Raw genomic sequence first — 16,679 nt, 5'->3', positions numbered from 1 at the left:
TTGGGTCTAAAATGTCTCCTGAAGGCCATGGGTTAAAGACTTGATCACCAACCTGTGGCACTACTGGGAGATGGTAGAAACTTTGGGAGGTGGGGCCCAGTGGAGGAGGTGGTCCTTGAAGGCTATACTTGTCCCCCAGCCCCTTTCTGACACACACACACACTCTCTCTCTATTTCCTGGCTGCCATTACGTGAGCAGCTATATTTCACTGCACCATCCCACACACGCCCAGAAATAATGGATGCCAAGTGAACACAGAATGAAACCTTTGAAACCATGAGCCAAAATTAATCTTTCTTCCTCTAAGTTGATTTTCTCAGGTATTTTCTCACAGTGGTCAAAAGTTGCCTAATACAACACCCAATGATATGGTTCTTTCCAGGTCCCTGAAAGTCATCATGGTGACCCTGAAATCCCCATTACGACACTGATTGTACAAAGTGACCCTGACCATCTCACCATAACCTGAGAGAATGTGTGACCTCGAACATTTCCATGTGACTTTGAAAATCTACCTGTGACCCCAAGCAATGCTGTGACCCAAACATCTCCATGCAATACTGAACATTTCGCTATAACCTGAAAATCTCAATGTGACCTGAAAATTTTATAATTGTAAATTCTCCATGCCACCATGAACATCTCACTGTGACCTTGAACATCTCCATAAGACCGTGAGCATCTCACTGTGACCCTGAACATCTCAATGTGACCTGAAAATTTTAATATAACTCTAAATTCTCCATGCCACCATGAACATCTCACTGCGACCTTGAACATCTCCATAAGACCCTGAGCATCTCACTATGACCCTGAACATCTCAATGTGACCTGAACATCTGTGACCCTGACATGCCATTGTGACCTGAATATATCCATACAACCCCTGACTTCTCTTACACTGTGACCTAAATATTGGCCATTTCTCTTTTCTTTCCACGCCTTTTATTGAGCTTCATCACAGAGTGGATAGGATTAGACCCAACTTTTTCCATGAATAGGAAGGACAGAGAGCATCTTATAATGTATTAGGTGCTCTGAATTGCCATGTTAAAAAACTCAAGATAACTGCTGCAAATGGATGTTTTCTTTCATGAAACCTCGATCTTCAATTGCATTTCCTGTGGTTTCCATTATTTTGTCCTAGTCATAGTAAAATCCTTGAAAGTAAAGTTCTGACCAGCATTTCTGATTACACCCTTAGCATTCCTATAGATGGTTCCCTGGCAGTCTGTTCTCCTGGTGCAAGGACACACTTTGCTAATTCCCTCCAGCCTTGTCTGCTGCTCCCAACAGCCCTGGAGATGGAACATTGGGTGGCCAGTACTTCAGAGACTTTGCAGGACCCTCAGCAAACTGGGATGGACATCAAGGGCACTGGGCAGATGACCTAGAAGGCCCCAGAGGGCCATGGCCTTATCCTCCCCTTGCCCTCAACAGAAGACAAGAGCAGTAGCTAAAAGTTGAGAGGCCAGGCAGGGCAGGTGGGGCCTGAGGGGCAGCAGCACTTCTCAGTACAATGCAGCAAACTGTTGAAACAGATGGATGCTGAAAGGAGAACTGGCTGGTCGCCGGGCACCACAGGCATCTGGAAAGGGCCAGAGGAAGGAGCCAGGCCATCAGGTGAGTTGATAAGGCCAGAAGAAGGGCCTGCACAAAAGCATACCATTCACAGTCTAAAGGAAATGAAAGGCAGGCAGACCCCAGCCCTTAAAATAAAAACTATGATTAAGAATAAAACCTCCCTTTTGAGATTTGTCCATATCTAAGCTTCCTTTCTCCCATGATTTCCCCCTAGAACACAATGGACTCATTTTACAGTATATGAAAGTGGAGTCAGGGGCATAAAAATCAGCTGGAGCATTTGTGTATCAAAATGACTGACAAGTCATTATAGACTATCCCTAACCTACCAAGTGGATCCAAAGGAAAAGACCCCACCAGCTGCTGAACTGAAGGCAGAGGAAGCCTGGCTCCTACCCTGCTGACTGGTCACTGCTGGAGCAGTGGATTCAATTCTGGCCTTCCTCAAAGGCAATCTGGTCCAGGTGGTATGCATGCCACCTCTGTACCCATGGGTTCTATGGCAGCCCAGCACAGAGAGGACCCAAGCTGCTAGTCTCAGTATGGACACCCTCTCTACCATCCCTCCCTCTCCTTCTAAACAATCCCTATTCCTTCTTCAGTTAGTTTTCTCCTAATCATTTCTTAGTGTCTAGGTCACTGTGGGCTCCTACACTGTGAGCCTAGGTCTCATGAATGGATGTATCCAAGGAGTGTAGCATGGTTGAGGACCCTCGGTTTACTGCTATATAAAGAAAGGAGCCCCCATCTAACCATCACGTGCATGTTCCACACCATAATACAACTTCTGCCCCGTGCGCTCAGGAAGCTCTTTGTGGACCACCAAAGATCAAGCTGATGTCCCAGACATTCCTGATGACCTCCACCCAGACAGATGGAAGCTCAGTGTGTAGCACAGCAGAGCCACTCTGCTGAGAGTCTATTGGGATGGGGGAAGCACTGGAAACTATTCCCCATCCTCCCTTACATCCCCCACCACATCCTGTCCCACTGATCACAGATCTCATTCTTTAGACAGACACACTGAGTACAGAAGAGAGGACAGGATCTCCCAGGCACCAAGATGCCTGTGTACTCGTCTGCAGTGGTCCAAGGACCTGCCCAAACAATGCCCCAGTGAGGGAGGCAGATCCAACACCTAGACCAGAACTCCCACCTTAGAGAGGTCAGCAAGAGTTTAAGAATGCTACATTTGGTCCTCTCCCCAACAGGATGCAAGGCTGGCTGGCAACACCAAAGGGTGAACCCACCCATTCAGGGATGAGCACAGAAGCCTCAAGGGACCCACCCAGCAGGCAGAGCCTGGGGAAGAAGGGCTTCCTGAAGAACCAGCTCAGTGAGGCTCCACAAGTTACATTTAAGGAGAGGGTCCCATGAGCAGGAGGCCCTTTCTATGTACTTGGGCATTAAACCCAAAACATCACAAGAGCCAGCTCCTCACTGCAGGAGGGGACTGCAAGCTGGTGAGGGAGGAGGCTAGAATGGTCTGTGAAGTAGCAAGTTAGAGTTTGAGACATCAGGTGAACTTATATTCAGTTCAATTCAGACATGAATGGGCACAAACACAAATATCTGCAAAAGTATGCATGGGTGTGTATTTTCTAGTTCTGTCTGCTGACAGAAGCAAAGGCACCCCAATAGCAATGAGGACACCCAGGGCCCACATCATGATATAATACAAACCTCCAAGAGAAGAAACAAGGGTTGCCTTCTTGGGCTGGGGCAGAGAACATAATGACAGGAACCTGGAGCATCATGTAGTGCCACAAAGCAAGGCAAGGCTTTTAAAAAGTCACACATGTACAACGATGGGGTGTGTCAGAGGACACAGAATAAAGATGAAAGAGTTTTGTGTAGCCAGAGCTGGGACAATCTGAGCCACAAAATGAAGTAGCAACCCAAAGTGAAAAATAAACATCCACAAGTCCATACTGATAGAAACCAATGGCTGAATAAAATGTGAACAAAGGATAAGAGACAAACAGGCAAACCCTGGGCGCATTCCAAGTCATCCGCCACGACTCCGCCCTCCAGGAGGTAAACTCCCTACTCCCTAAGTGTGGGCTGGGCACACTGCTTCCTCTCAAAGAGCATGATGTGGAAAAGAAAGATAAAAATGGAGCACTTCAGGGTGTGGAGAAGCCTGGCAGCAATCATAGCAGCTCAATGGTGACAAGTCACATTGACAGATGTGGAAGTGGCACGGTGTGATGAGGGCACTCCCCTCCCAGGGCTTCCTGCAGAAAACCCAGCACCCCAGAATAAACATGAGAAGACAAACCACCAGACATGGAATAGCCACTGGATAGAGAACCCTCAAAGTCACTGCACTAGCACCTGGGGCAGCCTTGAGATGTCCCACAGTCCCTGAAGCAAAGGCCTGTCCCAACCTGACATCATTATCTCACACTCCCTGGTACCTACCCATGAGACCCTATCCACATCCAGGAGCAGGTGCCACTGCCCAGTCCAGAACCTGTGAGTCCCTTGACCTCCCTCTCTATCACCTCACTTTCATCAATTCCTGCCTGAGGGCCCCAAGCCACCCACTTCTCTACCCCCACACTGGCCAGCACAACCCACACTGGGATGCAACTGGATGGAGTCTGCTTGACAAAAGATCCTCTGGGCAGAGCCCTACATCCCTGGCATGCTGGAGATTGTCAAGAACTAAGCTCACCCTTTCTCTGCCCACCATGCTCCACACAGGTATTCAAGCTTGTGAACATGCATGAGTCCATGTCCTGCTCTACATACGCCACCATGTGTTCAGCACATGGTGCTAGGCAGATCATACTCTCAAGACCTCTCCCCTTGCTGCAGCCTGTCTGCAGGTTTCCCTCCTTCACTTAGAGACCTCCTGATCCTTGGATTGGGCTGGGTAGTCCTCTCTCATCTTGTAGTATCCCCATTTAACATTACCCTACTCAATATGCAAACCTCACCATTGAACCTGCTCCAGTTTCAACCCATAGCTGCCTGGGCTACACTCACTTTGGACATGGAGCCTGGGCAGCATATGCAACACTGTGGGGATGAAGAAACCAATGGGGGCTGACCCAGACCAGCTTCTGCCAGAAAAGCGTATGCAGGCAGGACACAAGACCCTGATCCAGGAAGTGCTTTCTCACATCAGCACACAGGGCTTTAGCCACCTCCAGAGAAGAGGCTGATCCTGCACACTGCTCCCCACACCACACTGGACACATTCTCATCACAAATACACTGACTGCCATCAGTTTTTCCCAGACTTGTGGGCATCTGGTCGGTGGGGTCAGCCCCACCTCATCCACAGGCCCCTCAGTCCTGCCTATGGGCATCCATCAATGGCTGGGTGGAAAATGTAGTGTTATTTTCTTTGAACAGTAGCTGCTTTTGCAACATCATGCACAAGTATGTTTTTAAATTAACCTAATTGCTTGCTAGTTGTCTGTTTTTGAATTAATAAGTGTTTTAGAATTAGCATCATTTGAGAGAGGTTTGGCAGAATGCTGATCACTGCTGGAGCTGGTGACAAGTACTCAAGGAATCACCTGCCCATCTCTCTACTTTTGGGTATGTTTGAATTTCCCATAATAAAAGTAAAATAAAAACAAGTTTAATAACAGGAAGGAAGGAAGGAAGGAAGGAAGGGAGGGAGGGAGGGAGGGAGGGAGGGAAAATCTGGGGAGTCTCCAGAGAGCTTCTGTCCACGGGTTTCTGCCTTGTGAAGAAATGGATTCTCACAGAGCTGGGGAAACAGGCACTATATTTCTTGTATAACCCTGGCCCCCCAAGGCCAAGGGAGTCCCAGGTGCTATGGTCCCATGCAGGAGCTGTACTTGCCACCTGCTCCCTCACAGTGCCCCTCTCTCCTCGCACATCATGTACACCTATGTTTTTAACTAAGGAGAGAGAGAGGAAAAGGTGTACATGTGCACAGTGGCTCAGGCATCTTAGGAAAGTTAAGAACTAAAGGCAGAGACTCAGATCTGAGGCCCTAAGCAGTGAGCATCCCAGGACAGTTCCTAGCAGAGACAAGCAGCTCACCCCAGAGCTCAACACACATATTCCCAGAGGACCAACTGAGCCTTGCAGAGAGGATAACTCTGACTCAAGCTCACCCACCAGGCCTTCAGACAGTCCCACTTCAGACACGTCCCCGCCCCCATCCATAGCATCTGTGATGTCTCCACACCCCAAACCCTTCAAATACCTGGACACCAACAGTGGCTCTGTGCATTGCTGACCTTTGAACGAACTATACCCAAGATATGACCACTCCACAGGGTCCCATCAGGGAAAAGACCCTACTACCCAGCACCCAGCTCATGATCAGTGCTCAGGAAACATTTGTGATGTCCAAAAGTGGAGATTAAAAAAAAAATAAGTAAACATCAAAGATATTTTCAAACCTACAGGATAAACCAATGATTCCTAAATCGTGATCATTCAGTTCATTGTTCACTCAGCAGGGCACACAGAATTGGAGAAAATAGCTGTCATGGAAAACAAGTTCAAGGAGCCAGTTGTTCAGATCCTTCACTTTGATTTAGGAAGGCAACAAGTTTTCTTAACAGGAGGTTATTTCTCTTCTAAGACAGATGCAGGCAAAAGCACCAAGAGAAATACACTAACCATCTCCAAGAATAGCATCACCAGGCTCGTTCCAGTACAGGCTCCCCAGGCTGGCAGGTGCATAGTGCACACCTACAGTGACCACTCAGAATGCTCACTGCTGCAAGTTCCCTTAAGGAGCAGGATGTTTTGGAGTGGCTGCCCAACTCCCAATGCATACCTGCAACTGCTGAGTCTCAAACTTTCCACTGCCCTCCCAAGAAGACTCAGATGTCCACTTGCTATGATAACACTGTTTCCAAGGATTGGATGTTAGAGCTAAGAAAACCCACAGGCACCCCACAGGCTGAGAAGCAGCCCTCCTGATGGTATAGGCAGGCAGACAGATAGATGTCCCACAGTGATTCTTCTCTTGGAAAGGCTGAATGCCAACCACAGGCTAAGACCTCTAGACCCAACTTTGTACAAACAGGTACTTTGGGACAGGGAGGTACCTTCCAAAGAATGCGGCATTATACAGATTTACCAAGACAGACCAGGGCCTGCTGCAAGGAAAGAGCAGAGTCAAGAGGTCAAGAAGGCCATCAGGACTGTTGAACAGAGCTAGCCTACGGACCACAGCCAGGATCCGACAGCAAAAAGTGGCCAGGCATGCTAACTCAGTCAGGGCACTACCATGACCTGGCCATCCTCCTTGCCCCACGTGTATATCCCACATCTCCATCCTTGGCCATGTGGTCCCTTGAGCCCCACAGACCACTAGGTGAGCAACAATATCCCATCTATCAGAAACATCAAAGCTTCAGGGGTCAAAGCAGTGGGTATGCACCATACACAGCATGTGAAATGACATCAATCAGATGAACCACACTGCTAAGAAAAGGGCACTGAGGTGGCCAAGCACCAGGGAGGGAGTTGGGCCAGCCAAGCACCATGCATATGTATGTGCATGAGCACTGTCTCAGACTGGGCCACTTATGAAGGCTGGAGAATCTACTTGGAGAGGGGAACACTGTACTCTGAGAAAAGGGTTGGTCTGTATTTTAGAGTGAAAACAAAAGTTGTGTTCAGATTCAAAATGTGCTACCAGGGAAGAATTTCTCCTCTGCAGGGCTCAGAGGATGGGATAGAACTCCTGATACATCTAGGGACCCTATTACACCACGGGTGGCTTCCTATCCATCTATCCCTGGGGTCCCCTGAATGTTACCAAGTGTTCTGCACACATGTGCACACACAATTATACATGCATGAATGCATGCACACAAAACACACACAAATATGTGAACACATGGACATGGCTGTGCAGAGACACACATGAACATGCACCCATGTACATTTCAATGTGTAAATAAGCAGGCACATGCATGAGCACACATGCACACACACAAACACACATGCACACGCACATGCATACAGGTACCACATAGGGCACCACCCCAAGCACTGCATCCAGGCTCTGCAAAATCATGTCAAGGCTTGGGAATCAGGTAGTACAACCCTCCCTCAACTCTGAGCTTTCTTCTCAGCCTTGATAAAAGGTGGGGCAAATACTCAGCTAGAGATCAAAGCAGGCCCTGCTTCCGTCCAACCCAGGGAGAAGATCATCAGGCTCTGTGCTGCCTTCAGGACAAAGCCAGAGCTCAGCCCCTAGGTTGGCCCCCATTCTCTTCCTGAGACTTGTGTGTCTGCACAGCACATGGGAAGGACAAGGTGGGGCCTTTTGGGTTAAGAACACATAGGCTGCTGGTGCCCATCTGAGAAGAAAGTACAGGAAGATGATGAGTTTAAAAGGACAGGGGAAGAAGCCCAGGGAAGGAGGAGGACAGGAGAAACAAAAGGACCTCACACAACTGAAGGGACTACTGCCATGGATGGGCTGGGGGAGACAGAGAAGGCAGGCTCACCTTGGCCTAGGTCAAGTAGTAGGAGGTCCCACTCCCTTCCCCACCTAGGGCTCTGGGGTCCTACCCCTAGTTACTGTCCCCATGGCCCTCAAGTCTCACCTGGACATACCCAATCTCCTTGATCCAGGCAAGGACTGAGCTTTGTATCCTTGCTCTATAGACCCTGGGTTGCCCAAGGTCATGGAATTGGAGGTAAAGGAGGTAGGCCTCAGCTGGGTTCTCTGCCCAGGAACTACTGAGACTAGAGGCATATAGCACCCTTTGGGGGGTGCTGCATCTCTTTTAGAGATAAAGGTGGAGCATCTCCCCCCAAAAGAGGTGCACATTAGCCAGGTGTGGTGGTGCACACCTGTAATCCCAGATACTTGGGAGGCTGAGGCACAGGGATTCCAAATTATAAGCCAGGCTGGACAACTTAGCAGGATTCTATCTCAAAATAAAAAGGGCTGGGGATGCACCTCAGTGGCAGAGCACTTGCCTTGATTGCGTGAGGTCCTGTGTTCAATTCCCAGCACCACATACACACACAAAAAGAGGTGCATATCAATAAAAGTGTGGTATATGAAAAGGAATGAGTGTAAGTGTGCAGGTAGGTATGTTTATGTGGATGTATGAATGTATGTGTGCAAATGTGTGTTAGTTTATGAGTGTGCTTGTGTGTGCATAAGTGTTGTGAGATCATAAGTGCATGAGTGTGTGTGTATATTTATACATGTACACGTAAATGTGTACAAGTGTGAAAATGAGTGTAAATGCACACAGGTGCTTGTGTGGGTATGTGCATCAAGTGTTATGAGTGTAAGTGTAAGAATGACTGACTTGTGTGTGTGTGTGTGTGTATGTGTGTATATATATATATATATATATATATATATATATATATATATATATATAAGTGTTTGTGTGGGAATGGGTGTGGTAGGGTGGATGGGTAGACATGTGTGCATGTGTGTGAGAGCATGAAGGAGTGGAACAGACATGATTCACATCCTCAGCCAGCGTAAAGCAGCATCCTGCAGAGCAGAATACTCTGCCCCTTACCTCATTCAGACCCTAAGATAAACAGAAGCCTGTGGCTGTGAGAACAGGTTCTCCCCTAAGAAAAGCTACACTGCTCTTCCTGTCCACACTGGGGCCCTGCCACTGCAGCCTCCCATGCTACCTGGCTGGCTGGAAAAGGGCCAGCCTGACAGGATGGACACACACAGGCTCTCTCCATGGGGACACCACCTCCATTAGAGCCATATGGCCCACTCTAACTGTGCTGTCCTACTCCTGCCGTTACAGTTGATAAAGAACAGACAGAGGACTGCTATCTGCATCATGGGGTCTCTCCTAGCATGTGATCTAGACCAGCTTCACTCTGACGCTTGACAGTTCAGGTTCACTAAATCAAACTAGCAGGTCACCAGCTAGGAACAGCTGCTGAGAGTAAGTGGCATGGCTGCTCCCCTGCCACTGAGCCCCGATGGCGCAGGCAAGAGGAAGAATGCCCGCCACACAATCCACATACAGTATCTGGAAGATGCATCTGTCCTACAAACCTGCAGAATGAACAACTGTTCCCACTGACAGTGGAGGAAACTGAAGCAGGGGGATCATCCTGTGCCCCAGGTCACACTGCTACACCAACACCCCTGAAGTGCAGGGGTGTTGCACAAGCCCACCTGTCTATCAACATCTGAGCCACCCGGCTCCACCCCTGCAGGAACCTATCAAGCCAGGGAGCTCAGCCCTGGCCCTCTATCCCTCAGAGACAGGAAAGGGACAGCATCCAAAACCATGGTAAGCCCCAAAAAGGGAATGCTGATAGCTCTGATGGCAGGCAGGGATGGGGTCATGCAGACATCTGTGATAATGTGGTTTCTTTTATTCTGCCTGTGGTTAGGAACTCAGCAGAAACCAAAATATATTCCCTTTGTAATGAAAGGTAACCATATTGACACATATTGTGTACAAGGCAATAGACCTCTGCCACTTCAAAAATAAAAAAATAATAGCAGTAATCCTGACTCACAGCAGACAAAAAGCAAGCATTTGGGGGAGGTGCAGAGCAAGGTAGCACAGGGAGGAAGCTCAGAGCTAGGAGAGGCGGGGTCTGCCTTCTTTGCTCTACACACAGGAGTGGGCAGGGCAGGAGAAGGACCACTGAGGGAAGGGACCTTGAGCCAGTGAGCCCAGTACAGGGCACCATTCTCCCAAGGTTCCCTTTGCCCTTCACTAGTATTCCAGGGCAAGGACCTTTTCCAACACACTCCTGCTTTTTTTTCCCAACTCCCACCACTCCCTTGGTAACCCTGAAATGTCCACATCAAAGAGTCTGTCACCTCCTCCCTCAGAGACTTTATTAGTACCTAGAGTGAGGGGCATCATCAGAGGGCCCATCCCATTCCCACTTCTTGCCCACCCACAATGTCCCACAGCTCACAGGGTGCTTCATTCATCTCCAGCCAACTCCAACACTCTCCAGTCCACCTGGCCAGCCTTTTCCCATAAATGCTTTTAAACAGGATGCTATCAATTCCAACAGTAGCCCAATTAAACAAAACAAAAATGTATTTTGTTTAGGTACATGAATGACCTGAGAGCAAGGGACTGAAAGAGGGAAGAACTCAGGGCACAGTTAAGGGCACTTCCTCTCTGCTGGGTCTCAGGGGGAATAAGGCCATTTCCCTAAAGACCTCTGTGCTCTCCAGGGCATCAGTATCAAGCACACCCTTTGGGGGAGGGGCTAGTACTAGCTACATGTGAATAGCCATGTACCTGGCTTCCACTTCTCTCCACCTCCCAGTGTCCTAGGGCTGGCCTGGGTTCTGTGTAAGAGGAACTAGATGCCCTAGAGCATAGGGGCCACATACTCAGAGCCTAGTCCACCAGAAGTGGCACAGGAATGCTGTAGGAGCTCCAGGAGCCTCCTTGCAGACAGGCAGTGACTGAAAAGAGACATGTTCCATTGCACAGAGCAGGGACTTGAATGAACCCAGGCCCTTGTGTAAAGTGCAGACTTTCTCCAGGCTTCTTCAGGGCTATCCTTGACAAGAAAGCACTTGGGTCTGAGATCCGGGGAAAGCACCACTCTGCTAAGAACATTGACCTGACTCTGGAGACAGCTAGTGCTTTCCTGGTGCTTTCATGGGGCTCAGCACTAGCAACACCCTGCTACATATGCAGCAGGGACAACACCCCTCATTCTGTCCACCTTTCAGTCTCTTTGGGGGATCCACCCCTTGCCTGCATGGTTACTGCCTCCCTAGAGTTCACAGCTGAGAAGGAAGCACTGTCAGCAGGTGAGTGCACTGCAGGGTGACAGGCCCAATGGGAGGCAGCAGAAAAGCAGAGAGGAGGAGCAGAAATGCCATTGCTCCCTAATGCAAGTGCCACCTTTCTCCCTCATCTCAAGCACAAAGTTGCAGAGCTCATTAAGGACAGGCTTTACAGAAGAACTTTGAAGAAGACAAAAATCCCTGAGGGATCACCTAGCCCCTCCTCACTATAGGTTTCTCTGCATTGATCTCCACCTATTTGTCAATATCCTACCAACCTGTAGTGTGGTATACGAACATTCTTGAGGCCAAAATGATTAGAAGTGGCAGAAGATTTCCAATATGTGCTTTTCCACTATGGATTTTTCTCCTTGGCTACACTGCACTGCAGAGGGACTGCTATCCCTTTATATAGGTGGGGAAACCAAGACTTGGTGAGGGAGGGGTTTACATTGCCAGGGGAGCTAGTAGCCTGTATCTGCTAAGAATCCTTGCCCCCAGGATAGGCTTTCTCTTGCCCTCCCCCCAGAGTAACAGGGGCTCCTCTTACACCATGGGGAGGGGCAAAGACACTACTATAGTCTCCCCTTCTCTTTTATAACCTTTTCTCTGAAAGGAATGCCTTGAGGCTACAAGGGAAAATTCTTTTAAAAGAAAACAATTACACAGCCTTTTATGGCACCTGTTGACTCCCAGATGTGCACAAGGGAAGCATAGCCTGATGGGATCCCTGGTCCCCTTCCCACCTCCTAGCTTTCCTGGCATCTGTCCTTCCTCCCCCTCAGAATGGGGAGGTTATCTTGTGGATACAGTCTGGCTGTGAGGACCAGCATGAGGCTAAATAGAGGTAGAAGAGGGGCCAGGGAGTCATGGGAGGATCCTTCTGAGAATGGTCATAGAAAGCTCAGGCGCTGCCCAGAGGAGGCAGTAGAGGGGCATGCTGGAGAACACTACCCCCACACACAACCCTATGGTTTTGTTCCTCTCTTTTCTGCCTTTCTCCTCCCCTATTCTCTAACTCTGGTCCTCACCCCTACTTCTCCTTCTCCCACTCCCAACCCCCTCCTTGCCAGTTCTGCTCTACACATTCTCCCTTTTTCCTCCTGTGCTCTTTGCCATGGGTCTGAGCACATTCCAGTCTCTCTCTGACCTTAAATTGCAAGCCAGATGTGCCTGCCCTGTGCCTAGTTGTGCATCCCATGGCCCCTCTGCCCAAGTGTTGGCCCTCCTATCAGTGTCTTGGGTGTTGGTCTTCAGATCCTCTGGGTCTTTGGGGGATGATCCTGTTGGTCCCCCAGGCAATACTGTCTAACACACTATCTCACACACCTCCCCCACCACGTTATTCTTGCCCAATTTGGAATTTCCCTCTGTCAAGCTTCCCCTTTGCCCCCCCCCCTTCTCTCCCCATCTGCCCCCCCCCCCAACACACAGCCACGTTCTTTCCTTAGAGGGGATCCCCAACCCATCTGGTTCACACCACCCTCCTGCTAAACTGCAGTCAGAGACAAAAACAAAACCATCCCTCTGCACCAAGTGGTGTGGGCACCAGGGAAAGCTCCCCATATCCCTGGGAGCAAAGTCGCTTGGTCCATCTCCCATCAGGGTGGGGTGGCCTGATAGAAACAGACGCTTTCAGAGTCCAGAGGAGCCCGCAGGAGTCAGACGTCCTGCGTCCTTGTCCTTGCAACCACCACTCCCGCCAAGCTGGGAAGACAGTGACAAAGTTCCAGCGTTGCGGAGCCAGGGTCAGGGCGATCGTGGAGTGGGGCGGGAGGAACTGGAGGTGTGTGACCTTGGCAAAACCCTGCTCCTTTTGGACCATGGCGGGTCCACACGGGACGACAAAGTCCCCCCCCCCCTTCTACCCCGGGTCCTCAGGGATGAGAGGTGAGCCCCAAACGCGCTCCAGGCAAGCGAGGGAGGAGCCTCGGGCTGCACTCCAAAGGAGGAGCCCGGCCTGGAGCCCGCGCCCCTTCCCACTTTCACCCTCTGTAAGGATGGGTTTAGTGAAACAGTAGTGAATCCTACTCTTGCCCCTCCTGAACGCTCACCATCCGCCCGACCTTGGCCAATCCTCCCCTTCTCCACACCTGTCTCGCGTCTCCACATCGCACGCCCAGAGCCGCTTTGTGGACGCTATCTCGGGAAAAAGCCCGGGCTAAGTGCTAGTCCCTACTGCGTCCCCAGCTTGTTGAGTGACCTTGAACAACCACCCCCCATTTAGCACCTCAGTTTCCCCACCCGCCGGGTAGGAAAAAGCGCGCCCAACTCTGGGCACTCCCAGTCCCGCTAGGCAGGTGTGTCTCAGACCAAAAGGAAAACGAGGGAGGGGGGCGCGTGGCAGCACTTACCGTCCTCCAGAGACGCGGGCGCTTGGCGGGGACCAAGGTGGCTGTGACCAGTAAGTGCGAGGCAGCCACCACGAGCCCAAAGCCGATGGCCAGCAGGCTGCGCACGGGCAGCAAGGCATAGGAAACGAAGGTGACCAAAAGGAGCTGCCAAACCCCCTGTTCCGCGGCGGCTGACCCCGCAGCCGCCCCGGCAGAGCCCCTGGCGGGGCCACCCAGCGCGAAGGGGCAGCACAGCAGCGCGAAGGTGAGACTGAAGAGCAGCGCCAGCTGACCGACCTGCTGTAGCTGGGGCACCTGCAGGGACCGGACATTGGTGACCACGAGCAGCGCCAGGAAGAGGACGCAGTGCACCGGGTGCGACCCCTTGGTCAGGCCGGGCGCGGGCCCCGGCGCACCTAGCAGCTCGACCAGTGCCAGCGCGCCCGCTAGCAGGCTAAGCACAGCCAGCGCCTTCAGCGTGGCTGCCTGCTCCAGCCGCAGAGTGTAGCCGCGGAACAGCGCCTCCAGCTCGGGGCACGCGAACTCCTCGCCGCACGCCCGGAGCCCGCGCCGACCGCCCGGCCCGGCCGCCCGCTCGGCGCCCCCGGGCTCGCCCGCGCCGCCTCCGCCGCCGCCTCGGCCGCGCGGCGCCCCCGCCATCTCAGCGCCATGCAGCGGCAGCGGCTACGGGCGCGCCCCTCGCCGGCCCGGGGCGCCGGGGCGCGGGCGGCGGCGCCTGGGCGGGCGGGCGGCGGGCGGCTAGGCGCCGGGGCGCGGGGCGGGCGGAGTTGGGGCGCCGGCTGCCCAGCGCGCGCGCCCCGAGCGCGTCCCCTCCCGCCCGCCGCGCCTGCGCACTGGCGCCCGCCCGCGCCCCGGCCGCGGTCCTCCGAGGCGACCGCGCTGCGACAGCCGAGCCCCGGGAGCAGCGGTCCTGGATGCGCACGGCCCGCGTCCCAACTCAGCGCCCCACGTCCCCGCCCGTCAAAGGGGTCGCGTGACCTTGGCACCTCCCTTATCCCTCTGAGCCTCAGTTTCCCCACCCGTGCACAGTAGAACCCACCCCCTGGGAGTCTTTTGGAACGCTAAAAACGCTGAAATTTCTCGTGGTGGGAGAGGTAGTCTTGCCAAATGTGTTCCCCCTCCCCAAATAAAAACAGGTCACTCGAAAAGAGCCGGGGCTCGGGCTGTGGACCCAGAGTCATGGCCGGGTGTAACCAAAAAGAACCGCTTCCCCACCCCTTCCCAGAGCGGAGAGGAGAGTGGCAGTGGCCTATGGCATTCGAACCCGGGCCCCTCAGTCCGCACGCGGGGATCTTTTATGGAGGATCCTTCCAGGGCTCCTCTGGGTGTGCGGGAGCGGGCAGGAGCTGCAGGCGGGGAGGTGTGGGGAGGGGCTGGATGAAATTCCAGAGGCAGAACCCCTGGGGTTCCGCCTGAGGGGTCATTTCTATTGCGGAACTAAGCCAGAATAGGGTCCTGGCACTGCTCTGTCCAGGGAACACGATGTGAGGTGTAGGTGCAGGGGTTAGGGGAGAGATTACAGATGAGACAGCGGTGCTGTTTGCCCTAAGGACAAGGTGGATGCCCAAATGAGGGAGAGATACTTTCTATTTTCAGAAGGGTAAGTGGTAGGGAGAGTCCCACTAGCGCATGGGGTTATATTTACTGGAGGTGAGAGAACTTTGTGCTGATACTTCAGAATGGAGCCCTAGGGTCGTTAATTCTGTCCTCCTTTAGCGAAAATCCCAGGTAATTGCCCCCTCTACGATCATGCGGATAAACCAAGAACTAAGAGTCCCATGAAATAATGGATAAAAAAAATGTGGCATATATACACAATGGAATATTACTCAGCACTAAAAATAATAAGATCATGGCATTTGCAGGGAAATGGATGGCATTAGAGCAGATTATGCTAGTGAAGTTAGCCAATCCTCAAAAAACAAATGCCGAATGTCTTCTCTGATATGGGGGGGGGGGTGACTCAAAATGGGGAAAAGAGGAAGAGCATGGGAAGAAGATTACCTCTAGTAGGGAAGAGGGGTGGGAGGGAAAGGGAGGGAGAAAGGGAATTGCATGGATGGTGGAAGGAGACCCTCATTGTTATACAAAATACATGTATGAATACTTGAGAAAAAAAAGAATGGCATTACCCTAGATTAGGTAGAGAGAAGTGATGGGGGGAGGGGAGGGGTTGGGGAGATAGGAAGGATAGTAGAATGAAACAGACATTATTATTACTGTGTGTATATATGTGATGTGTGACTGCATGACCAATGTGATTAAAAAAAAAAGAAGAAGAAGAAGAAAGAAAGAAAGAAATACTGGTAACCAGAAGAGGTTAAGCACACTTCAGGAGGCACCATACAGAATCTCTGATTTAATTGATTCTGTCCAGGTAATGGTCTATTTTAGAAGATCCCAGAATTCTAATAGCTTGGAATCCACTGCCCACATTCTGTTATATGGGCCCAAGGATTAGAATTGGTGTTTCCATTTTCTTTGGCACTAGTATTAGCTTGAGCTCCATGAATTGCCATTTTTGTAAAAGGTTCAACATGGTCACCTATCAACTTTCTTTTCACCTGCTTCTACCAGAGAGTTGAGGATAATGATGCCTCATGGTCTTTGCCTAAAGTAGGAGCATGTTCCCAACCCATCTACCCAATAGCTCATACCTAAGGCCTTCAGGAAACACTTGGTGACCAGCTAGTTCTGCTTTCTGGAATGACTCCTCAGCAGGTGACCTTCTCTGGAAAGCCTTCCTGGCCCTGTGAAGCACCCACAGTCCCTACCCTTCCATGAAGTTTCACAACTACCACTCTGTAACCTCATTTTGTGGTCATTTGTCCTCCCCTCTTTGGGGTACAGCCTGTGGAGGGTAGCAACTGACACTGGGGAAATGACCTGGCCCACTTGAAAAAGCACCATTTTCATCACCTCGTCCCAAATAGCAAAATTTACAAAATTGTTCAAGTATCAAAGTACATATTCTCTTGTTAAATGGTGTGGTTTGATATTTTAATGATTTTTT

At 51.1% G+C, this 16,679-nt stretch overlaps 1 protein-coding gene across 1 annotated transcript in view; it reads right to left on the bottom strand.

The window, feature by feature from the left end:
• Positions 1-14,305, bottom strand: part of Adcy1 (adenylate cyclase 1) — a 144,645-nt gene extending 130,340 nt beyond the window's left edge. Inside the window, exon 1 of the mRNA XM_027938399.2 lies at positions 13,667-14,305. Within this exon, the coding sequence (XP_027794200.2) occupies positions 13,667-14,305 (639 nt within the window). The remainder of the gene's footprint in view (positions 1-13,666) is intronic.
• Positions 14,306-16,679: the final 2,374 nt, after the last annotated feature.

The sequence above is a fragment of the Marmota flaviventris genome, chromosome 1 (assembly GCF_047511675.1).
Source record: "Marmota flaviventris isolate mMarFla1 chromosome 1, mMarFla1.hap1, whole genome shotgun sequence".
In the NCBI taxonomy this organism is placed as follows: Eukaryota; Metazoa; Chordata; class Mammalia; order Rodentia; family Sciuridae; genus Marmota; species Marmota flaviventris.
Note: the sequence above shows the minus strand (reverse complement) of the source record. Positions and strands in the feature narration are given on the sequence as shown.